General features: G+C 42.5%; 1 protein-coding gene and 1 non-coding gene across 2 annotated transcripts in view; one reads left to right on the top strand and one right to left on the bottom strand.

Annotated features, from left to right (window-relative positions):
* Positions 1 to 27,066, top strand: part of LOC121855972 (nephrin-like) — a 66,419-nt gene that overhangs the window by 7,608 nt on the left and 31,745 nt on the right. The window contains exons 5-11 of the mRNA XM_042351188.1: positions 523 to 617; positions 1,034 to 1,155; positions 3,988 to 4,132; positions 7,527 to 7,657; positions 20,125 to 20,284; positions 24,910 to 25,061; positions 25,224 to 25,365. Of these exons, the coding sequence (XP_042207122.1) occupies positions 523 to 617; positions 1,034 to 1,155; positions 3,988 to 4,132; positions 7,527 to 7,657; positions 20,125 to 20,284; positions 24,910 to 25,061; positions 25,224 to 25,365 (947 nt within the window). The remainder of the gene's footprint in view (positions 1 to 522; positions 618 to 1,033; positions 1,156 to 3,987; positions 4,133 to 7,526; positions 7,658 to 20,124; positions 20,285 to 24,909; positions 25,062 to 25,223; positions 25,366 to 27,066) is intronic.
* Trnaa-ugc lies at positions 8,443 to 8,517 on the bottom strand. The gene has a single exon. It is a non-coding gene; the product is annotated as a tRNA-Ala (tRNA).

Below are 27,066 nucleotides of genomic sequence, written 5' to 3'. Positions count from 1 at the left end.
AACAAAGGGTTGAAAAAGAAAGCACATGAAACGCAAAAAACTTGCGGATCAACACAGGATACACAAATTTTTCAATTCCACTAAAAACATTTTATGGGCCAATCACTCATGGCACAGCCCCCTCCGCTCATCCAACGGTAATTCCCTAATTAAAGACGAAGAAGGCATTCTTCAGCGCTAGAAAGAGCACTACCATTCGCTGCTCAACCGAAACACCGATGTGGATGTCCGGAATACCCAGCAGGTCCCTCAGCACCCAAAGTTGATTCACCTAAGCTATCCTCCATCTCTGGATGAGGTAACTACTACCATCAAACAAATGAAAAATAACAAAGCCTCAGGGCCTGATGGAATCCCAGCCAATGTGTATAAAGCAGGAGGACTTCAACTTACCAGCCGTCTCCACTCTCTCCTGGAGAATATATGGGAGAAGGAGGAAATCCCCCAAACTCTTGAAGACGCCTCCATTTTCAATATTTATAAGAACAAGGGAGGCCGGTTAAACTGTAGTAACTTCCACAGGATCTCGCAGCTCTCCATAGTTGGTATGATTATTGCCCAAGTCCTCATAAACAAAATTCTTCCTGAGGCTGAAGAATTCCTTGCAGAATCTCAATGTGGCTTTAAACCATCACGTGGCACCGCTGACATGATCTTTGCTGTGCCGCCATATACAGGAAATGTGCAGAGTACAGCGTTGTGACCTGTACATGGCCTTCATCGACCTTACCAAGGCCTTTGACTCGGTCTGGCAGACCCTCCATCGTTTTGGTTACCCACCAAAATTCATCGCCACTGTGAGACAATTCCACAATGGCATAAACGGCAGTTTCCTGCACAATGTCACCCAGACTGAGTTCTTCCCTATCCATACAGGGGTAAAACAAGGATGTGTACTGGCACCAACTCTCTTTTCCATTTTCTTGGCAGCCTTCCTTACTCGGACCAGTGCCAATTTGGCAGGCGGGGTGGTACCGGATGAAGGCAATTTTCAACATAAGACGACTCCAGGCAAGAACAAAGGTGTCGGCAGCTTCCATTACCGAACTTCAGTATAACGACGACTTGACCATCGTCGCTTACACTGAACGCGACCTACAGTTGACCATGAACACCTACGCTAATGTGGATGCACACTTAGGCCTTGATATGAATGTACGTAAGACTCAGATTCTCTTTCAGCCGGCACTTTGTTCAATTACACATCCACCATCCATCCAGATTAACGGTACTACCCTCTCTAATGTTAACCACTGTCAGTATCTCGCCTCCCACCTGTCCACCACCGAGGACATCGAAGAAGAAATTCAACATTGGATCAGATGTGCATCTCAAGCCTTTGGCAGACTCCGTACCCTTGTCTTCAACTGTATGGAACTGAAATTATCTACAAAATTGCACGTATATCGAACATTTGTCCTCCCTACCCTGCTATATAGCAGCCAGACATGGGTCATGAACAGGAGGCACCTCAAGGCACTTGAAACTTTCACCAATGTAGTCTATGTTCCATCCTCCTAGTTTGCTGGTAAGACAAAAGAACTAAGGCCAGTATTCTCACTAACACTAACTGTAGGAACATCGAGGCTACCATTATCCATGAACAACTACATTGGACTGGCCAAGTTACCCGTATGGATGACAGTATACTGCTAAAGCAGCTACTTTACAGTCACCTAACGAATGGTAAACTTAACCCTGGTGGGCAGCGAAAAATGTATAAGGATAGTCCTCAGACAAACCTGAAAAAGTGCCAAATCGAGTCCCTCACCTGGGAGACGATAACGAACACCGTAACGGTTGGAGGGGCACCACACGAAAAGGTGTCAATACTTTCGAGTAATCCCGACTGCATACTGAGGCAGACAAGCGCCAGCGCCAGCGCCGGAAAGATGCTTCCGCCGCCCCTCCCACACTAGATGTAACACTAGACTAGTGCCACAAACTGTGGACGGCCCTGTCGATCTCATATCGGCTTCTCGAGTCACCTCAAAGCTCACCAACGAAGGTGACATTTTAAATAACTCTGGTCATTGCATCATAGTTGGAGGATCGTCATACTCGATACCGAGTGACAGCAAAGTAGTAGTAGTAATGCATATGTGTGTGTGAGTGGGTGTGTGTAATAATAATAATAATAAAAATAAACGGTTTATTAATAGAGTTGTAGCCGGTGGCTGAAAATATACGACTTACATTTGATTTAGACATTATGATATAATATGCGTTGAATACATTTACAGGGCTGCACAGTACATAAATCAGGAGCTGTTTATTCTTTTAACAATAGATGGGATGGTGCTATTCTTATATCTATCGGTGCGGGCTCTTATGGGCTGAATTGTGTTGTAGTGGCAGACTGCGCCAGATGGGTGGGGGGCTGCCGGTGGCAGGAGGTGGCGATGACGAGGGTGGTGCATTAGTTGGCTGCCAAACCTTTCCAGTGCTTGGTGGTGGAGGTCACTGAGTGATGGCATATCCAAGGTGGAGAGAGCGTTGATGTAGCCAGAGCATTCTGCACCAAGCATGATTCTGCAGGCCCTTTTCTGTACCTTCTCCAGCCAACGTTGTTGGGTGAAGTTGAGAGAAGACGACCAGGCTGGTGATGCATACGTAAGTTTGGGGAGAATAAAGGCATTATAGATAATGCTCAGCTCTGGCGTGGGTGTTCCAAGTGACCTAAGTCGTCGTAGCATGTAGAGACGGTACGAGGCTGCCTTGACTGTGTTATTTACATGGGCCTTCCAGTCCAGGTTGCTGTCTATAGTTACACCCAGGAGTTTGGCAGACTGTACCAGCTGGAGAGGATGGGCACCCACTGTGACTGCTGGAGCTTGCATTGGAGTGGTGGTGGTAATGATGTGCATGACTACAGTTTTGGTGTGGTTGATGGTGACCTTGTTCTCCGAAGTCCATGCCTGTAGTCTGTCCAGGGTGCTTTGTGGCGATGAGTAGTCTGGTGAGGTGTTGTCCACTGAAACCCCCACAGTGCAGTCATCCACGTACTTCCACCTGTGAGGAGTGTCCGATAGAGCGTCGTTGATCAGGATGAGGAAGCACAGTGGTCCCATCTTGGTCCCCTGGGGAACACGGCAGGTGAGGTGTTGGAATGTGGAGACCGAGCCCTGATACCTCACAACCTGACGACGTCCACTCAAGAAATCAGTGAGCCATGAGACCAGGTTGGTGGGCAGCCCTAGTGCAATGGCCTTGTTGATAACAGTGCAGTGATCAACAAGGTCAAAGGCCTTCCTGAAGTCATCAAGGGCAACGGCCAGTGATGTCTTACGTTTCTGTAGGTTTCTGCAGGTCCTCATATTGCCAAATTGCTGTGGATCAATTGACTGATAGATTCTGGCAAATGCCCACTCAAAAAGAAAGTCCTCACACAGTATACTGGGTAGGTGGTAATGGCAACTGGTCTGAGGTCGTTAGAGTACTGTGGGGTGGTGACCTTGGGGATGGGGGTGACAAAAGCGGTTTTCCATTCATTAGGGCATTTGCTTTGTCTGAGGGATGCATTAATAATAGTACAAAGGGGGGTGGCAAGTTCGACTGCAAACTCCTTGTATGCTTTGATTGGGAGGTCACTTGGGGGCGTGGAGCGTTTGGATTTGAATTTCAGGAGTTTGTTGGCGACTTCGTATGGTTAAACACTGGGAAGGGGGGTGGGAGGGGAAGGTAAGTAAGCCGGGAGGAGAATGAGGTCAAGACTGGGTAAGGTATGACATATGGTAGCAAAGTGGTTATTAATTATCTCAGCTGCCTCCTCACTAGGTAACTGTGAGATGAAAGGAAGTGTAGGAGACTGACGGTTGAGACCCCAGAGATCTTTTACCTTGGAGTACCACTGACCGATGCCGACTTCCTTGAGGCCGTGCACTTTCCTGGGATAATAAGCGTGTGTGTGTGTGTGTGTGTGTGTGTTTTTAATTTTCACAAAGTAATGACCTTGTTTTTCTTCCCTCGCTTGTGTTCGTGTGTTAGCTAAGCCACGAGGGTAATGTGACCAAGAGTGAGCTTCTTCTGACGCCTGAAGTGGATGACGGAGGCAAAGTGTTGTCCTGTCTGGCTGAGTCCCCGGCTCTTACCTTACACCCGCTGGTCGACGAATGGCTCCTTGAAGTTTGCTGTGAGTACCCGTGATTACTGCTCTCTCTCTCTCTCTCTCTCTCTCTCTCTCTCTCTCTCCAAATTAATTAACTCTTTTTAATATTCAGTGCAATGCAATTACAATTATTTTATGTGTAATTCAACTAATTGCAGGTAATATGCTTTCTGCCTAATGGAAATAGTCACTAAAAACCTTTAATAATTTTCTGTAACTTTTTATATTTTTCTCTGCGGTAAGAATGGTTAGGTTAGGTTAAGTTAGGTTATGTTAGGTTAGGTTAGGTTAGGTTAGGTTAGGTTAGGTTTCTCCTGTCTTGAAAGTCTATCTATAAAATGCAAAAGATGTAATTACAAGCAAATTTTCTTTGACACAACTTTTCGAAACTGCATCAATCTCAAATGAGACATCACAGAGGGCTTCCACGGCTAGGCGAGAAGGTTCGGAGACTCGTTCCAGCAGTTCACGGGCTCATTCCAGATGTTCCGATACTCGTTCCTGCAATTTGAAGATTTGTTTAAGTGGTCCGTAGATTTGAGCCACCAGTTCAAAGATCTGTTTCATATCTTCGAAGACTCGTTTCAACAGTTCAAAAATTCGTTCCGGGCATGTAAAGTGACTTTTGATCATAAAGGTGCACGACATTGTGGTCCTTGACGCCAGAAAGACAGAAAAGCTCATTTTAATAGCCAGAGAAAGTTACGACCAAAAGTTATGCCATAATGAACCGTCCACGCAGCCTCCCCGTTGACTTCCCAAGGGATGGAGCCAAATTTTTGATGTGTTATAAGTAGAAGTAACTGTTGCGCATCATATGTGTTGATAGTTATGTGTAGAAGTAACTGATGTGCATCATATGTGTTGATAGTTATGTGTGGTAATTTGCATTATATGCGATGGTTTCATTTATATACGTTTTTTATTAGCATCATATACTTTGGTTTCGTTCATGTGTGTTGCGTTGAATTATATGAGTCTGTATTACGTTGTTCTCTGTCACATGTTGGTTTCCATCTTATATATCTTTTTACCACATGTGTGTGTGTGTGTGTGAGTGTGCACCAGGCTCGTCTGTATGAACCACATGTGTCTGTGTGTTTCATATGTGTTCTGTTTCATGTGTGTGTGTGTGTGTGTGTGTCTGTAGCATATTTATCTGTCTACATCATTCATGTCAATGCAGAGTAAGTTGTATAATGAAAGGCATCCGTCTGTTTGCTCAGTCGGTTGTGTCATTATCCATTATGATGTATCTCATTGTTTACACATTTGCACAGGTGATAAAATGTCTCTAACATACAGCATGTGTCGCATCACGTAGGCTCAACACAGCACTGCCTCTTATATAAAATTTCCTTCATAGTACATTATTATCTGCAAACTTTTCCTCCAATCGGCCAAGCGTCGTAAATCGGCCACTTTAAAATACTGCCACATGTTGTCTGCCCCAATTTTTTAAACTATAGCCATACTGTATATCTCCAGCTTATCAGAGTGGAGAAGTGATACGGTCAAGAGGAATTACGCTTAGCTGGCTAAATTGAATCACAACACTATCATGAAGAATTGTACATACAGTAGATACCAGGAAATGTTTTATTGTGGAATTTAATCTTTTGGATAGCGTCATGGCGAACTGTAATTGAACAAAAAGTAATTCAGATTTTCTTTTATGGCTTTTTCTTTTTTACGGGGATTAGCCCACCCGGGTACAGGTCAATGACCCACATTAGGGCCTGGGGGGTGAAAATATAATAATAATAATAATAATAATAATAATAATAATAATAATAATAATAATAATAATAATAATAATAATAATAATAATAATAATAATAACAATAATAATAATAATAATATTGGATAATAATAATAATAATAATAATAATAATAATAATAATAATAATAATAATAATAATAATAATATTGATAATAATAATAATAATAATAATAATAATAATAATAATAATAATAATAATAATAATAATAATAATAATAATAATAATAATAATAATAAAATAATAATAATAATAATAATAATAATAATAATAATAATAATAATAATAATAATAATAATAATAACTATTATTATTATAATAATTCATAAAAAATATTAACAAAACACTAAAAATAAAAATATAATACTAAAAAAAATAATAATAACCATAAATAAATATAAAACGAAAAAATAAATCAAGAATGAGAAACGATATACATTATGTATGTTGTGTTGTCAAAGTAAGAGAAACAATTGAGACCCTGCAATTGGGTGTAAATGAGGCAGAAAGTCAGATCAGCAAACTGGGACTTGGTCACATATAGCAGCAGGGTCTACCATTAGACAACACATTATGCTTCCATTATCTTGCCAGGCGGTAGTACCTCCCTGTTCCATAGCTGCCTACTACCTACTACCTAAAAGACCATTTATATACTAAAAAAGTATGTTGTTATTTAGAATTTAGATGTTAGTGATATGCTCATGAAGAACTATGAAATGGATATAGATAAATTGATGAGTTATGGAATTATTTCGATTCATATAAAGAAGATTGGGAATGTTATCGAGAAATCTAATCGCAGGTAATAAAGAAAATAGATAAGAGTTTGTGAAAGAGGAAGCTTGGTGTCACCTTTTAACAGAACTGTTTAAGCTAGTGGGATAAGCTGTTTAGTCGCGTCGTTTATGACCGCTAAAGTAAGTTGGTCCCACTCGAGCCGTTTAAGCGTACACCTGCCTGAGGAGATGCTTACCAGTGCCGTTTACACCTACTACAGTAATTTACCTGTACTATTTAAACCCATTAATATAACTTACCTGTACCGTCTACACCCACTACAATAACTTAATGGAAACGTCTACACCCTCTACAATAACTTACCTGTACCATCTACACCACTACAATAAATTAGCTGTGCCGTCTACACCCACTACAATAACTTACTGGTACCGTCTACACCCTTTACAATAACTTACTTGTATCGTCTACACCCACAACAGTAACTTACCTGTACTGTCTACACCCACTACAATAACTTACCTGTACCGTCTACACCCACAACAGTAACTTACCTGTACCGTCTACACCCACAACAGTAACTTACCTGCACTGTCTACACCCACAACAGTAACTTACCTGTGCCGTCTACACCCACAACAGTAATTTACCTGTACCGTTTACACCCACTACAATAACTTACCTGTACCGTCTACACCCACAACAGTAACTTACCTGTACCGTCTATACCCACAACAGTAACTTACCTGGACCATCTACACCCACAACATTAACTTACCTGTACCGTCTACACCCACTACAATAACTTACCTGTACCGTCTACACCCACTACAATAACTTACCTGTACCGTCTACACCCACTACAATAATTTACCTGTACCGTTCTACTCTCCCAGATGTACCTGTGGCCACCCTCCACCCGGGTCGATCTCTCAACCTCAGCAACATTGAGGAAAGAGATGACGTGTACTTCGAGTGTTCCATTAAGGCCAATCCATGGGTGTACAAGATAGTCTGGCTACACGAGGTAAGTTATCATGCAAGTTGTCTTAGGTATACAAGATAATCTAACTATATCAAGTATATAAGTTATCTTTATCCCACTCAGAATGATCTTACATTTGACATATTGTCTTTTTTTCTCCAATTTCTTATTCCAGTCTTGTTATGCTGGATACTAATTCCGTCTTTACCAGGGAAATTATCTTTATTATAACGATAAATACATAGAACATATCCTGTATATGCAAATTTATTGTTCTTCCTTAATACAAACCTTAAAAAAAAAATCTTAAGCTCATCCAATTACTTAGTTGTGTGAATTAGGGAGTAATTATTACACTTCAATATCAATTTATATACTTATTTAAAACACAACAGCGTTCATTTCATAGATATTATGGACCCAGAGCAAACATTACATGATTCACGTTCGACACCAAAATTTTAGTTAACTTTTCCTAATTATTATTTTCCATTAACAAATTATCTAGCTATTAAATTATTGAGTTTAGATATTAATATATATAATAATAACGGTTGCCCCTCGTGTAACGAGGATGGCCAGCTGAGGGGCCACCTAGGCGTGAATTTGTTTAAGGTGTATAGCTGTCGCCAACACAACAACCACACCCTAATTTAACGAGCTGTATGACCTAGTGTCAAGGAATAGTCCGAGAAGACCAGACAACTCGCCAGCTGCACTGGCTAACCATTACCCAGGAACATGATCCGCGAATCGTTTAACATCCGGGTCCCCAATTACTGCTGGGTAGACAGAGGCAATTGGCGTAAAGAAACTTGCCTTTTTGTTTCACCCTGCTCGGGGATCGAACCCGGATCCGCTCGCTTGCAAAGCGAGCATGCTGACCATTACACCACAGGGGATGAACAGTTTTATGTTTAAATCATTTATATTAAAAAATTATCTGAGTAATGTACAGTAATGCATGATACACTACACCCTGACCTGATACATTACACCCTGACATGATACACTACACCCTGACATGATACACTACACCCTGACATGATACACTATGCAGCACAACTTAGTCCTCAATATTTATCACTTAAAATTTAATATTACTTCATTACACGACAAACAATGTTAAATTAAAAAGTTACAAGCACAAATAATTACGAAATTGTGCATCATGGGATCAACGAAAGTCCTCTTACTTTATCACAACAGTTCAGGAGTGAAGGTTTGGAATTATACACGTCACGAAAGATTTAAATAAAATTTAATAATAAAAGTTTACCATAATAAGAGTGCAGGTTACATAATGAACGGATAAATTAAATCAAGAGAATAAAGAATGAACATAATCCTTAATAAACCACTAATATATTCACAGTAAATAAATCAAAACTGCTTTACCACACTTCCGTTGATTGCACTTTACACAAAATAAATAATAATAGAGCAGCACTGAATAGATAATACTCAACTAAACCCTATTTCAAAAGGTATACATCACTGACAAACACAGACGTGCTTCCACCTCCAAGGCAGCCAATGACTGACGATTTGACAAATTGTATGCCATGGAACTACAAGCCTAACAGCACTAATATTAAACAACTCCCACATTCAGCTGCAAAATAGTTAAACATTCATACATACATACATACATATTTTTTTTGGTATCAAGTACCAGCCCTGCTCACACATAATTAAACAAAATATTATACGTACAGTCACGTTCAAGATTCTTCGAACACTGCTGGAGACAGCTGGCAACTCAAGGCCGTTTGTTTACTATACCACGTAGTAATAATTATGAGTGAATGTAAAAGTATTCGGTGATTGGTTACTTAGTTCCCCGTTGCTTAATTAATAAAATAAATAAAATTATAATTACTAAGTAAAAATCGGTAAGTATGTTAAAGAACATCATGCATCGGGCACAGCTGTGTGCAGGCTGTTTATGAGGTTGCCTGTTTATCATTAATTTATACTAATATTGTCTTCAAACGTTTAATCCCTTTTGGGTAATTAATCCAGTTGTACTAAACCGATGCTAAACAAAACTTCTTTCTAAAGACGCTGATTTCTTACAACACAAACTGCTGTTTTACTTACCTGTGTGTGCGTGTGCACATGTGGGGTGTGCGTGTGTGCGCATATGGAGTGTGTGTGTGTGTGTGTGTATCAGTCTGTGTCTGTATTTAATAATGACGCTGTTCAATTGAAGGTGATGGTAATTAATCTTACGAACCATCCGTCTGATGGTGTGAATTAGTACTGTAGCATATGCCTAATACTTTTACAAGCCATTATCTAGCAATATCATTGTCATTCCAAGACTATGAATATTGTAAACAGCAAATGGCATTTCTTTCGTTGAGTGACTCTTCCCCCCTCCCCCCAAATCCTTGTTTCTGACTTGTGTCGATTACGTCACGTTTAGTCTGGTGTCTTTAAAAAAGAATATTAATTTTTTTTCCAAAAATGTGTATGATGTATTATAAATTTGTATCTTATTTATTTATTTATTCGTTTATCTTTTATAAATGCATAATAAATATAAATATAACGCTGACGTTATTGGCGGGAAGGTGGGGTAGACAGGTGTTGTCAGTGCTGACTACCCTTCCACTCTCTCAATTGTAGAAGGACCCTGCCAACATGGAATACCACACGCAGGAAATTACTGAACGTGGAAGAATAATCGGCATGAAAGAGGCTGGGTCTTCACCCACTGAAATTGCGCGAGAATTGGGTTAAGCGATGGGAAGAGGAGGGAAGTTTAAAGGACCACCACATGGCGGGAATGCCGCGCAGAACAACACTTGCACAAGTTGAAGCCATCCGGAATTTCGCTGAGGCCAACCCCTACAAGACTTCATTTTCAATAAGAGAGGATCTACAATTAAATATTTCCCCTTTAACAATCAGGCGAAGATTTCACGAAGAAGGCATTCACCATAGAACTCCTGCCACCAAGGATAAGTTAAATGAGCGACATCGCGAGGGCAGGTTGCAGTTTGCTCGACGGTATGCTCAAGAAGGCTTAGATTTTTGGGGAAGAGTAATATTCACTGAGGAAAAACTTTCTCATCTACCTCTCACGGAAGGTTACATTGCTGGAGGAGGAACAACACCCGATATGCTAGACAGCATATTTATGAGGAAGCAAGAAGTGGCAATGTGACTTGCAATGTTTGGGGTTGAATATATTTGCACGGAGTTGGAGAGCTGACTGACATAGAAGGAATATTCACAGCAAAACAGTATTTAGAAATACTCGAAGAAGTTATGCTTCCCTCGGTGCGTGCATATGCTTTCCCGTTTCCCGAAAACATCATTTTCATGCGCAATAGGTGTCCTATCCATACCGCACGGATTGTAACGCGGTGGTTTGCAGAACAAAGAAATGTGCAAGTTTTAGACTGGCCAAGTAAAGGTTGTGACATGAACCCTATAGAGAACGTTTGGGGAAATATTGTGAACGTGTGGGAGCCAGCTGAAGAGAGATCCAGGGTGCAGCTACAGGAGCATACACACCGTGAGTGGGAGGTCCTGAGGCGGACACCGCAACTGATACACAATCACGTCGCCTCCGTTCCCAACAGGCTGCAGCAAGTAATCGAGAATGAAGGTAGCTGGACTAAATATCAATACTTACCGATTTTTACTTATGTTTATTTATCTAAATATTTATTCATATAGGTTGGCTCATTGCTCTATCAATTTTAAAATCAAATTAACAGTATATACTAGCAGAAATGCATAATATAATGCGAAACAACAAAGCCCAACCATTAATTAAGCAACGGGGATTTAAGTAACCAATCACCGATCACTTTTACATTCATTCATAATTTTTACTACGTAGTATAGTAAACAAACGGCCTTGAGTTGCCAGTTGTCTCCAGCAGTGTTCGAAGAATCTTGAACGTGACTGTACATAAGTTGAGGTTAACGAGCCTAAAAATATTTCACTTTGCACACCGCAAAGCACCACTGTACATTCGCCATGCATAACATGATACACTACACCTTGGCATGATGCACTACGCCTTGACATGTTACTATACACTACACCCTGACATGATACTATACACTTTACCCTGACACGATATACTACACAATGACATGATATACTACACCTTGGTATGATACACTACACCCTGACATGATACACTACACCCTGACATGATATACTACACCTTGGTATGATACACTATACCCTGACATGATACACTACACCTTGACATGATACACTGCACCCTGACATGATATACAAAACCTTGGTATGATGCACTACACCCTAACATGATATACAAAACCTTGGTATGATACACTACACCCTAACATGATATACTAAACCTTGGTATGACACACTACACCCTAACATGATATACTAAACCTTGGTATGATACACTACACCCTGACATGATACACTACACCCTGACATGATACACTACACCCTGACATGATATACTAAACCTTGGTATGATACACTATACCCTGACATGATATACAAAACCTTGGTATGACACACTACACCCTAACATGATATACTAAACCTTGGTATGATACACTACACCCTAACATGATATACTAAACCTTGGTATGATACACTACACCCTGACATGATATACTACACCTTGGTATGATACACTATACCCTGACATGATACACTACACCCTGACATGATACACTACACCCTGACATGATATACTACACCTTGGTATGATACACTACACCCTGACATGATACACTACACCCTGACATGATATACCACACCTTGGTATGATACACTATACCCTGACATGATACACTACACCCTGACATGATACACTACACCCTGACATGATACACTACACCCTGACATGATATACTACACCTTGGTATGATACACTACACCCTAACATGATATACTAAACCTTGGTATGATACACTACACCCTGACATGATATAATAATAATAATAATAATAATAATTAACGGTTTATTGAAAGAGCTTGGCAGCCAGAAGGCTGAAAATATACAGTTACATATTTGGGGAATGGGTTACGAGTTACAAATAATATACAAGTAACATAAGTGACACAAATAAGACATATAATAACTTAGATGGGGATCAGCTCAAACTACAGTTCATTTCAACATAGTGACAGTGTAAGGAGCAGTGTTTACCGGGAGTGAATACACTGATTTATTACATGTTATTGATAATTTTTACAATGGTTGGGACTGGGCTGTTCTTATAGCGATCGGTTCGTGCACGTATGGGCTGGATGCGGTTGTGGTGTCGAACAGCAATTCTCGGACAGGGGATGTCAGGTGGTAGTAGGAGCCGGTGTCGGGGATGGTGTAGAAGCTTCTTACCAAATTTGCAGATAAGGTCGTGGTGATGGTCAGTGAGAGTCGAAAGGGTCAGTGTGTTGAGCGCTTCTTGATATGTGGAGTAGGAAGAGGAGAGAATAATTTTGCATGCCCTCTTTTGCACTTTTTCTAGGTGTTTACGTTGTGTGGCATTTAGGGAGGAAGACCAGGTGGGGGAGGCATAGGTGAGCTTGGGAAGTATGAATGTTGTGTATACACTGAGGAGCTCGTGTGCAGGAACTCCGAGGGGAACTCCGAGGGACTTGAGTCGGCGGAGCAGGTGGAGACGGAAACTGGAGGCTTTGACAACTTCACTGACGTGTGGTTTCCAATTTAGTTTGTTGTCTATGGTGACGCCGAGGAGCTTCGTGGAATCTACAACCTGGAGTGTGTTCGGACCTAGGGTAATGGAAGGAGGTGGGACAATGTCGGAGGAGAGGTTGATGTGCATAACCATGGTCTTGGTATGGTTGATGGTGACATGGTTGTTGGTGGCCCAGTTTTGGAGACTGTTCAATAAATCCTGAAGGGCGGTATAGTTGGGAGCAGAATTGTTGACGCTGATCCCAATGGTGGAGTCGTCGACATATTTCCAGCGAGCAGGGGTTTCTCTTAGGGCATCATTGATGAGCATAAGGAAGCAGAGTGGTCCCATCTTGGTGCCTTGGGGGACGCCACAGGTGAGTGACTGAAAGGTGGAGACAGCCCCTCGGAAGCGTACAGCTTGGCGTCGGTCACTGAGGAAGTCTGTAAGCCATGGTATGAGACTTCTCCGAAGCCCGAGGTCAATAGCTTTGTTTATGATTATATTGTGGTCGACTAGGTCGAACGCTTTAGTGAAATCAATGAAGGCGACAGCTACAGACGTTTTTCGTTTCTCGAGATGGCGGTATATGTAATCGAGAAAGCTGACAAGACAGTGAGTGGTGGAGGAAGTTTTCATGTTGCCAAATTGTTGAGGGTCTACGACTCTTGCAATATCAGCATAAGCCCAGTCAAACACAAAACTTTCACAGATTAGGCTGGGTATTGGGGTGATTGCAATAGGTCGTAGCTGATTTAAGGATTGTGGGCTGGTTGACTTGGGCACTGGTGATACATAAGAGGTCTTCCAGTCAGCTGGGCATCTGGCTTGACTGAGAGAAGCATTGATGATGGAGCAGAGGGGTTTAGCAAGCTCCGGGGAGAACTCCTTGAATAGTTTCATTGGTAAGTCAATGGGGTGGTAGAGCGTTTTAATTTTAGTTTGTCCAGGCGTTTTGCTACGTCAAATTCTTCTACTAAGTCAGTGGGAAGGGGGGCTGGTAGGTAAGCAGGGAGAGTGGTTGTGTCGAGCCGTGGGAGCGTCTGGCATATAGTAGCGAAATGGTTATTTGTTTGCTCAGCTGCGTCAACATTAGTGAGATGGCTAAGGAAGGGGAGGGGGTGTGTCTTATTGTTTAGTCCACAGAGTTCTTTAAGCTTACCATACCATTGACTGATGTTGGTCTGCTTCAGGTGTTGTAATTTGGTTGGGTAGTGGGACTTCTTTGCAGTGCGTATTTCGCGGATGACTCTGTTGCGAAGTGACCTGTAGCGGATGTGGTCATTGAGATGAAAGGCTCTGTCTCTCTGTTGCATAAGTCTTTTGATCCGAGGTGTGATCCAGGGCAAGTCAGCTGGGTGAGATCTGACGGACTTCTCGGGGAAGAAGTGGTGGTGAGCTTCCGTGGTGGTGTTGGTATAATTTATCCATTTGGTTTCCACGTCATCCACGCTAAGTACTTCAGTCCAGGGATGGTGAACAATCCACTGCCCAAAGAGGCGTACTGCAGAGTCAGTAATCGGCCTGTAGGTCTTGATGTAGGGTCTCTGTACTTGAGTGGGAGTGGCAGCTGGGGACCAGAGCACTGATAAGTGTGTGCTACACCCGATAGGAGGCATTGGTTGAGGAGGTTGGTACTGGTCCGCTAAGTCAGTTAAGATAAGGTCAAGGGTATTTTGACCGTGTGTGGGGAAGGTCACAACTTGTGATAGTGATAGCTGGTCCTGGATATCAGTGGTGTCAATTTCATTTAAATCCCCACATAATACTAACTTGGCACATGGGTACCTAACTCTGAGGTGGTCTGAGGTGGTGATGAGATGATTGATAAGAGTGTCTCTGGTGGGTGATCGAGGCGGATGGTATGCCACACAGATTATAATGGAAGCAGTGTTGCGTGGGTGGGCCCGTAGCACGACACGTACCCATAATGCTTCCACATCTGCTGGGACTTGAACATCCAGGCGTGACGGGCGTAGGTCATCTTGACAGAAGAGGGCAACGCCCCCTCCGCGTCTTTGTGAACGAAGGTGATGAAAGAGTTGATATCCCTCAATATGACACGTTTCAGGTACAATTTGCCAAGCCTCACATATGGCAACGACGCTCGCGGCGGTTGACCTGACTGTAGTTGCCAGCTCGTCGAACTTGTTAGCTAGGGAAGTGACGTTGGATAGCAGTAAAGACGGGAGATCATACCATATCCGTGGAACTTCAGTGTGGTGGTATGGTCTGTCAGGGGTGGGTTTCTCCGGTTTCCTAGTGGAGGTTACGGTTCTAATGGGCTTATGTGCATGATACTAAACCTTGGTATGATACACTACACCCTGACATGATATACTAAACCTTGGTATGATACACTACACCCTAACATGATATACTAAACCTTAGTATGATACACTACACCCTGACATGATATACTACACCTTGGTATGACACACTACACCCTAACATGATATACTAAACCTTAGTATGATACACACTACACCCTGACATGATATACTAAACCTTGGTATGATACACTACACCCTGACATGATATACTAAACCTTGGTATGATACACTACACCCTAACATGATATACTAAACCTTAGTATGATACACTACACCCTGACATGATATACTACACCTTGGTATGATACACTACACCCTGACATGATATACTGAACCTTGGTATGATACACTATACCCTGACATGATACACTACACCCTGACATGATACACTACACCCTGACATGATATACTAAACCTTGGTATGATACACTACACCCTGACATGATATACAAAACCTTGGTATGATACATGCACCCTGACATGATACTATATGGTACACCTGGCGTCATACACTACACCCTGGCATAATACACTACACCCTGGCGTGATACACAACACCCTGGTATGATACACTACACCCTGACATGATACACTACAAACCTGATATGATACACTACACCATATACTTCTCCCTAGCATGACACACTACACCCCGACATGATACACTACACCCCGACATGATACACTACAAACTGGCATGGTACACTACACCCTGAAATGATACTATACACTACACCCTGATATGATACACTGCACCCTGGCATGATACACTACACCATGGCATGATACACTACACCATGGCATGATACACTACACACACTGTCAACCGTCAGTGAGACAAGACGTGCCCCGAAGGCGCTCCCGGTTTTAGCAGCCAGGCCGAGTCTGTTTGGCCCTGCCACTCCCCCTGCTATACCCCAATGCCCTACCAGCCTTACTACACCGGGATCTATTCAGCAAAACATTCTAGTGATTAGTGAACGATTGATTACCGAGCAGTATTCTATAGTGCACTTAAGGAAAAGCACAAAAGCACAGCAGTGTGACTGGACCCGACCTAACCTGACCGGGACTTTCTCAGCAAAACATTCAAGTCATCAGTGCAATAAGTGATTATCATACAGTGCTCCGATAGTGCACCCCAAGGAAAAGTCATCAGATAGGTAAATTATCGGCCTACCTTTAAAAGTGCTGACAAGGACCACCACAAGTTTACATATATCGTGAAAACTGTGGGTTTGCACCCCATGATACCAGGACAAAAGACCACGGCCCTTTTCGATCGGCAAATACAATAGATGTCTGACCAGTGTTTCAGTGGTCTCCTATGCTGCCAGTAACAAACACTTCATCTCACTTCCACAACAGAGAATAACAGATGGCTAAATTAATCACTTACTCCCGACGCACTCTGTACCATCTAAAGCGTGGAACGGTTATCCTGATGCCGGCAGTGTCATAGCGCCGACCAAGTCATCAACAGATCACACGCGTTAGCCGACAAGGCCGTTACAATAATATGTCAATAGAACCAGAATCTCCACTAGGAAACCGGAGAAACCCACCCCTGACAGACCGTACCACTCACAGTACTGGAAGTTCCACTGATATGGTAAGATCTCCCGCTTAAGTATCCAATGTCACTTCCCTAGCTAACAAGTTCGACGAGCTGGCAACTAGAGTCAGGTCAGCAGCCGCGAAAGCGTCAAGGTTATATGAGGCTGGCAACAAAGCCTGGGAACGTGTCATATTGAGGGATATCAACTCTTTCATCACCTTCGTTCACATAGACGCTGGAGGGGGCGCGCTGCCCCTCAGCTGGAAGATGACTCTACGCCTGTCACGCCTGGATGTCCAAGTCCCAGCAGATGTGGGAAGACAGGGCTGTGCAAAGCATGGCCCACCCGCAACATTGCTTCCCGATCATAATCAGGTGGTGCCTCATCCGGCCTCGCTCACCCACCACCCCAGACCACCCCAGACAGGTACCCAGCCATATTATAGATTTTAATGAAATTGACACGCTGATATCCAGATTCAGCTACTTTAGACGTAAGGGGAATTTTCCTCTACACATGCGTCAAAATATTCTTTGACCATGAATTAATTTAAAAGACCAGTACCAACCACCTCAACCAATGCCTCAGTACCGCAAGTAGGCACACACACTTTCATTTCAAAGTGCTCTGGTCCCTGGTGCCACACTTATAATTCAAGCACAGAGATTCTGATCAGATCTTACAGGGCTATCACATTGACTCCAGCAGTGCTACCGAAGATACCACCATCCCTGGACTGAAGTACTTAGCGTGGATGACGTGGAAACCAAATGGATAAATTATACCAACACTACCACGGAAGCTCACCACCACTTCTTCCCGAGAAGTCCGTCAGATCTCACCCAGCTGACTTGCCCTGGATCACACCTCGGATCAAAAGACTTATGCAACAGAGAGACAGAGCCTTTCATCTCAATAACCACATCCGCTACAGGTCCCTTCGCAACCGAGTCATCCGCGAAATACGCATTACAAGGAAGTCCCACTACCCAACCAAATTACAACACCTGAAGCAGACCAACATCAGTCAATGGTATGGAAAGCTTAAAGAACTCTGTGGACTAAACAATAAGACACACCCCCTCCCCTTCCTTAGCCATCTCACTGATGTTGACGCAGCTGAGCAAACAAATAACCATTTCGCTACTATATGCCAGACGCTCCCCCGGCTTGACACAACCACTCTTCCTGCTTACCTACTAGCCCCCTTCCCACTGACTTAGTAGAAGAATTTGAAGTAGCAAAACGCCTGGACAAACTAAAATTAATACGCTCTACCACCCCCATTGACTTACCAATGAAACTCTTCAAGGAGTTCTCCCCGGAGCTTGCTAAACCCCTATGCTCCATCATCAATGCTTCTCTCAGTCAAGCCAGATGCCTAACTGACTGGAAGACCTCTTATGTATCACCAGTGCCCAAGTCAACCAGCCCACCATCCTTAAATCAACTACGACCTATTGCAATCACTCCAATACCCAGCATAATCTGTGAAAGTTTTGTGTTCGACTGGGCTTATGCTGATATTGCAGGAGTCGTAGACCCTCAGCAATTTGGCAACATGAAAACTTCCTCCACCACTCACTGTCTTGTCAGCTTTCTCGATTACATATACCGCCATCTCGAGAAACGAAAAACGTCTGTAGCTGTCGCCTTCATTGATTTCACTAAAGCATTCGACCTAGTCGACCACAATATAATCATCAACAAAGCTATTGACCTCGGGCTTCGGAGAAGTCTTATACCATGGCTTACAGACTTCCTCAGTGACCGACGCCAAGCTGTACGCTTCCGAGGGGCTGTCTCCACCTTTCAGTCACTCACTGTGGCGTCCCCAAGGCACCAAGATGGGACCACTCTGCTTCCTTATGCTCATCAATGATGCCCTAAGAGAAACTGCTGCTTTGAAATAAATTCAGACTCTACCATTGGGATCAGCGTCAGCAATTCTGCTCCTAACTATACCGCCCTTCAGGATTTATTGAACAGTCTCCAAAACTGGGCCACCAACAACCATGTCACCATCAACCATACCAAGACCATGGTTATGCACATCAACCTCTCCTCCGACATTGTCCCACCTCCTTCCATTACTCTAGGTCCGAACACACTCCAGGTTGTAGATTCCACGAAGCTCCTCGGCGTCACCATAGACAACAAACTAAATTGGAAATCACACGTCAGTGAAGTTGTCAAATCCTCCAGTTTCCGTCTCCACCTCCTCCGCCGACTCAAGTCCTCGGAGTTCCTGCACCCGAGCTCCTCAAGTGTTTACACAACATTCATACTTCCCAAGCTCACCTATGCCTCCCCACCTGGTCTTCCTCCCCTAATTGCCACACAACGTAAACACCTAGAAAAAGTGCAAAAGAGGGCATGCAAGATTATTCTCTCCCCTACTCCACATATCAAGAAGCGCTCAACACACTGACCCTTTCGACTCTCACTGACCATCACCACGACCTCATCTGCAAATTTGGTAAGAAGCTTCTACACCATCCTCGACACCGGCTCCTACTACCACCTGAGATCCCTAGCCCGAGAATTGCTGTTCGACACCACAACCGCATCCAGCCCATACGTGCACGAACTGATCGCTATAAGAACAGCCCAGTCCCAACCATTGTAAAAATTATCAATAACTTGTAATAAACCAGTGTATTCACTCCCAGTAAACACTACTCCTTGCACTGTCACTATGTTGAAATGAACTGTAGTTTGAGCTTTTCCCCATCTAGTTATTATATATTTTATTTGTATCACTTATGTTACTTGTATATTATTTGTAATTCGAAACCCATTCCCCAAATATGCAACTGCATATTTTCAGCCTTCTGGCTGCCAAGCTCTTTCAATAAACCGTTAATTATTATTATTATTATTACACCCTGGCATATTACATCCTTGGAACACTACACCCCGACAAGACCCACTAACCCAGCCTCCGGTACACCCACAGGGGACTGAACTTCAACACAACGTGACAGCAGGTGTAATCATCAGTAACCAGAGCCTCGTGCTGCAGCGTGTGGACAGGACCGCCTCAGGCAACTACTTCTGCGTCGCCTCCAACATCGAGGGTGACGGCCAGTCCAACCCCATACTACTCAGAGTCAAGTGTGAGTTGAAGCTTGTCTCTTTGTTTGAGGTTGATTATTGCAGCTGAAGTTGTCTATGATTTCAAGGTCGATTATCGGTAGTTGAAGTTGTCTATGATTTTAAAGTCGATTATAAGTAGATGAATTTGTCTATTATTTCAAGGTTGATTTTCGGTAGCTGAAGTATTCTATGATTTCAAGGTCGATTTAATTATCGGTAGTTGAAGATTTTCTATGATTTCAAAGTCGATTATAGGTAAATGAAGTTGTCTATAATTTCAAGGTCGATTTATCGATAGCTGAAGATGTCTAAGATTTCAAGGTCGAATTATCGATAGTTTAAGTTGTCTATAATTTCAAGGTCGACTATAATAGGTAGATGATGTTGTCTATGATTTCAAGGTCGATTAATTATCGGTAGCTGAAGTTGCCTATGCTTTCAAGGTCAATTTTCAGTCTACAACCTTTATTCCTCTTTCCATTCTAAGGGAGATGTATGCGCCTACTGCAACGCATGTACACATACATATACAGTAACTCGACTCACGGATCTTCAATCTTTTCTTTATGCTGTCATCTGGCTCAAAATATCCTTACCAACTATATTTATCTTTGTTTCCTATACTGTTCTCCCAACTCTACCAACTATTTGGAACTCTTTGACGATCTCACTTCTTGCCATGAGTCGTGCTATCCACACACCCCAACACCGACATCATCTACCTAGGGGTTTTCAATGAACAGTACATCACAGAGAGTGGCTTGGCTCTGCAAGGGATGACCCACGTGGAGTTGAGGCACTCTCTTTTTCCTTACTTAATGATCTGGAACAAATAATTAAACACCCTACACGCGTTCCACTTTTATACGATCAACTTACTAACATTCTTGATCTTCGTTTTACCTCTAACCCCTCATACTATTCATACTCAATTTCGGCCCCCTTAGGGTCTTCTGATCGCAATCTTATTTCTTTTAAATCAAACTGGGCACGATCACCTCCCCCACCCCCTCTAAGCAACTATGGTACTATCGGAGGGCAAACTGGCACTTCTTGCGAGAATTCTTCTCCGACTTTCCCTGTGATAAATGTTGCTTTCCCACTCGGGACGCCTCGGTATGTGCTGACAGCATCGCTTGGGTTATACCAAGTGATATGAGTGCATTTATTACATCTTTTACCAAAAATTTCACTTTGCAATCATGGTTTGATCGCTCCTGTTCTCTTGCATGTGGAGAGAGAGATAGGGCGTATCAAGTTATAAAAATATCTCCTCCTATTACCCACACCTCTTTCAATACTTCTAGGAATCGCTGTTGGTCCAAGCGGAATTTTATAAAAAGAAAGACCGCTGACTTACTCTTCTTCTAATAAATCCTTCTGATCCTTAATCAAAAACATCTATAATAACTTCTGCACTCCCTCTTTCCCTCCTCTTTTCCGACCTGATAACTCTATAGCCAACTCTCCCTCTAATAAAGTCAATCTCTTTGGCACCTTATTCTCCCCTAACTTCACCTTAGATGATTCAAACTCTACCCCTCCTACTCCTGCTCTCCCTACTGCTCTTCCTATAATCTCCACTCGTAGGGTTGCTGGTGTATTATCCAATTTGGATGTGAGTAAGGCGCATGGATCAGATGGAATACCCCCTCGTGTTCTGAGGGAGTGTACTGAAGCCCTGGCCCCTGTGTTTGCTCGCCTCTTTCGCCTTTGCCTCAAAACCCAAACTTTTCCTTCTTCTTGGAATATACCTCGGTTCAGCCCATTGGCCTAACTTCATCCCTCTCTAAAATTCTCGAAACTCTCTTAAAGTCTAATTTTCTCTGTCACCTTGAATGCCTTTCTCTTTTGTCGGATCACCAGTATGGCTTTCGCCAGGCGAGAACTACTGGTGATCTGCTCCCTTATTGCACCCCATCTTTGGTTATCCTCTCTTAGGGATTATGGGGAAACTCTTGTCGTGGCCCTTGACATCTCCAAAGCACAAGTCTTTGCTTTCTAAACTGCCCTTTAATGGTTTCTCTCCCCCACTTTGTTCTCTAATTTCTAACAGTTGTTGTCCAGGGATTGATCTCTCCCTCTTTCTCTACCAATAGTGGTGCTCCCCAGGGTTTTGTTCTTTCACCTACTCTCTTCCTTCGTTTTATCAATGATTTATTTCACTACTACTAATTCTATCCATTCTTAAGTTGATGATTCTACTCTTCACTCTTCTTATTTTTTCCTTCCCCCTAACTCTCAAACTAAATCTGTTTCCAGAGCTGATATTATTTCATCTATCAATGCGGATCTGTGCATCATCTCCGAATGGGGAGGTAGAAATTTGGTAAAATTCAATTGTAAGAACACACAATATTTACCAATTACACTTTCCAAAATAGATGATCTCCCACCAATCACATTTCAGGACGCAATCATTCTGCCAAATTCTGAAATAGCTATGCTAGACCTCACCATTTCTTCTTATATGTCATGGAAGCCACACATCCACAATATTGCTAAAGCAGCCTCCCGAAAGCTGGGAATGCTGTACAGTTCCCGTAGCGATTTCACTCCTGAGCAGCTGCTTCAAGTCCTAACTTGGAGTACTGCTGTCATATCTGGGGTGGCTCTTCTTCCGTCCAACTGTTAGATGGGGTGGAATCAAAGGCGTTTCCTCTTATTAACTCTCCTCCTTTAGTTGATAATCTCTCTTCCCTTTATCTTCGCCGCGATGTTGCTTCACTCTCTCTCTTTTACAGATACTTTAACGGGCAATGTTCGGTGGATTTGACATCCTTTTTACCGCCGGCAAGTCAGTGGGCTCGTAATACTCGTTTTGCCGCGGTGCCCACCGATTCTGTGTGGATGTCGGTCACACAGCCAAACTGTGGAATGCTCTGTCTTCTTTTGTGATTCCATTCTCTTACAATGTCTCACTTCAAAAAGCTGGTTTTCCGGCATCTTGTGGTGGAGATTATTACATTTTTCTTTTCTATTTTTATTTTATTTTTACTCTTATTTGTTCGCCCCCTAGGTCCCATTGTGGGTCAATGACCTGTGCCCGGGTGGGCTAATCCCCGAACAAAAAAAATACAGTCATGGTAACATTACTTTAGTCGATGAAGTTCTGTACACAGATGGCGCCTTACAAAGCCATTGGAATGATTCATTTACATGCATATACATATACAGTATATAAAGTTATTCATTTATTATTCAGTTCTTTAAGCTATTCATTTAGGTATTTATTAACTTGTTTATCGATTTTCTGATGTGTTTAATTTTTTATCCTTGCATGACTGTTTCTCTTCGTTAATCTCACAAGTTGCTGACGATCAAACGATAGCGTCAAACTACTGTTATTATTGTTTGATAAAATAGTTCTCACTCGTTAGCTAATTGTTTAGTTGTGGGTGTCTTTACCCGGTCACTACAACCTCTCAATAACGTCCACACATCACACTCACGCAGAATGATAAGTTGAATGATATTCTCAGTGCTTGTTGCGGCGATAATGTGGTTATTCCTCAGGTCTCTCTCTCTCTCTCTCTCTCTCTCTCTCTCTCTCTCTCTCTCTCTCTCTCTCTCTCTCATCCTACACGTTAAAATATGTTTATTTCAACATTAATTTCTAGTCCATCTACATATTTCTCCCCAGAAATTTAACTCATGAAATGCAGTATCAGTATGTGGTGATGAGGCGTGTCTGCGTACCTCTCCCTCCCTCTCTCCCTCCCACTCACTGCCACCCCTTGACATCCTTGGTGGGATTGGGAATATAGAGTGCTTGAAATTCCGCCATGATTATAGAGTTGCACACGATGGCACTGTGATGTTGCAGTAATTTGCCGTCATCACAGAGATTTGCAGTAAGGAAGTCGCAATCATGGAGCTGCGTTTTACCTGGAAAAAGCGAATATTCTTTTGGAGGGGAGAGAAGTTTTCTGCTGAAGGAAGATGGCCTGTAATGGACGGTACTTAGCAACGGTACAGCTATACAGGGTAGGTAGCCCATTCTGCAGTTGGGTCGACAAGGGGCTCCACATTTAGGGGTCGGCAAACGTTAAGAGGCGAGTCAATTCACCAAAAACAAATGATACTAAAAAAATAAATAATGCAGGATAGGTTAGGTTAGGTTAGGTTAGGTTAGTTAAATTTAAAGTGCAAGAAGCTGGGGTAATAAATCTTCACGTATTGGTCACCCGTCTGAGGTCACGTTAACACAGCTCCTCACCCCAGTTCATTTAACTTTCGTTCAGCTCTTCAAGAACAAGAACCACTACTGTACTCTTAGTTGGCACCACGTGTTGTGAAAGATGGCCAAGAGAGGTCAGGTTAATTAAAATACTTTTTGGGTTAAGTTACTCTTTGGTTTAGATATTGTTAAAATACTTTTTGGTTAAGTTAAATTTGGTTTGGTTATTTTGGGGGGTTAGTTAACTTTTTATTCACTTACTTTTTGGTTTAGTTATTTTTAGGTATTTTTTTATTTAGTTAAAAGTTACGTGATATTCCGGTTTATTTACTCGTAAATTGCGTTACTTCTTAACTCTCTCTCTCTCTCTCTCTCTCTCTCTCTCTCTCTCTCTCTCTCTCTCTCTCTCTCTCTCTCTCTCTCTTCTATTCCTCTCATAACACTCACCTCTCCTCTTCTCCACAGATGCACCTGTATGTCGTAACCCCCAAATGACTTACCATGGGGCCGCCAGGTACGAACAGGTAAACATTCCCTGCCACCTGGACGCCCATCCAAAGCCTGTGTCTTTCCGATGGACCTTCAATAACAGCGGCGAGAGTGTGGATATTCCCCAGGTGAGTCTCTCTCTCTCTCTCTCTCTCTCTCTCTCTCTCTCTCTCTCTCTCTCTCTCTCTCTCTCTCTCTATCTCTCTCTCTCAATCAGTGTATATATCTCACTATCCTATCTAATAATGTATCTCTTTATCTCGTTATCACTATCTCTTTCTATCTCACAGGAGCACATCCACGTGAAGCCCTCTGAATCTACCGTCAGCTACACTCCCAACACAGAGCTGGACTACGGCACTCTACTCTGCTGGGGTACTAACGCTGTAGGTCTCCAGCGGCGCCCTTGCGTATTCCACGTCTTCCCCGCTGGTAAGAGAGAGAGAGAGAGAGAGAGAGAGAGAGAGAGAGAGAGAGAGAGAGAGAGAGAGAGAGAGACTCACTATTCTCTAACTGGAACCTAACCAAAATGTGACCTTATCAACACTTAGCCAATCCAAAACCTCATCTAACCTATTTTAACCAAGATCTGAACTAACCTTACCTAATCTAACTTAATCTAACCAAGAGCTGGCCTAACCTAACCTATTCTAACTTAGCCTAACCAAAACCCGAACCTAACTAGAATCTAACCTAACTGAACTAAAACATTCTGTACACCTTCTTATGAAATCATTTAATCAGTACACCTTCCAATTAGACCACCTAATCAGATCACTACATAGAACACCTTCTATTCATTACACCTAATCCAGACCCTTCCTAAATAATGTACTTCCCCATTAATAATTATGACACTTAATCAACACACCTTCCAATCAGTACACTTAATTTAACCACCTTCAAGTCAGTGCACCTGATACATTTGCTAATATGTACTGTACTCCCTTTAATCAATACACCTTCGAATGTACACAATCTAATGTACACACTTAATGTGCACACCCTCTGATGTACACCCTCTGATGTACACACCCTCTGATGAACACACCCTTTGATGTGCACACCTTCTAATGTACACAGGTACGATCCTCGAACGAAGAATGTTATTATCGTCCTTCCATCTTCAACATAACGTTTAAACACAATGTTCCTCGCCATCGATTTAGTTAAAGGTGCGGATTCCTCCACACACACACACACACACACACACACACACACGCACCTACTACCACCGTCCTGTCATTGAAGATCAGCCCTGTATAATCTTTTCGGTAAACTGCCTTTGTCATATTTGAAATGAATGGTTTGCTGATCCTCTGTTATTATATGTCTTTGTGTTTATGTTTTATATTTTGTAACATTCAAATTAACTGTAATTTTCAGCCTCTGGCGCCTTAATAAACCGTTAATTATTATTATTATTATTATTATTACACTCCATCTTCAGTCCTTATGGAGTGAGGAGGTACTTGGCGCTGATCTGCTAAGGAGGCCGTGGTCTTTTACGCCATGGAGGCAGCTGCCAGCCTGGTCTGTCGGGCCTCCCCTTATCTCATCCGGATTTATCAACATCCTCCCACCAACAATACAGTGCGACGATTGACGATCAACCCACATCTACTATACAAAAGTGACAAATTCAACTCGAAAAAATTAAACAACTGTCAGAGAGTGACAATCAATGCTCAGAGGTCAATGGTGACCTGACGCAGACTTGACACACCCAGGTTCCGCTGTACACCCACCACCACCAACGCTGGATGAGAAGCCAAGAAAGGCTCCAAACTACATCTTGAAAGAAATGAGGACTCCTTACTCCACCAGGTGAAGAATTAATAATTCCTAACTACATCACATGGGGACCAAGAACCATCTCCAACACCCTATGTGAGCTAAAGGATCTACCCGGATCACGTGGTGGATGTGCTTAACATCTGCAGCAGCAGTGAGGGAGCGGCACTTAACATCTAGGTACGACAACCATCCAAGCCGTGAGACGGACTGTATTGTCGCCAATATCAGGTCACAAGACTGTTTACAAACACCATCTCCCTCAGTACCGGATCAATAGTTAATAACTATGTTGACTCCATGTTTCTAATCTATTTTTACTGAAAGCTTTCGTCAATC

This window comes from Homarus americanus, unplaced genomic scaffold, assembly GCF_018991925.1.
Source record: "Homarus americanus isolate GMGI-L3 unplaced genomic scaffold, GMGI_Hamer_2.0 scaffold19117, whole genome shotgun sequence".
NCBI classification, from domain to species: Eukaryota; Metazoa; Arthropoda; class Malacostraca; order Decapoda; family Nephropidae; genus Homarus; species Homarus americanus.
Note: the sequence above shows the minus strand (reverse complement) of the source record. Positions and strands in the feature narration are given on the sequence as shown.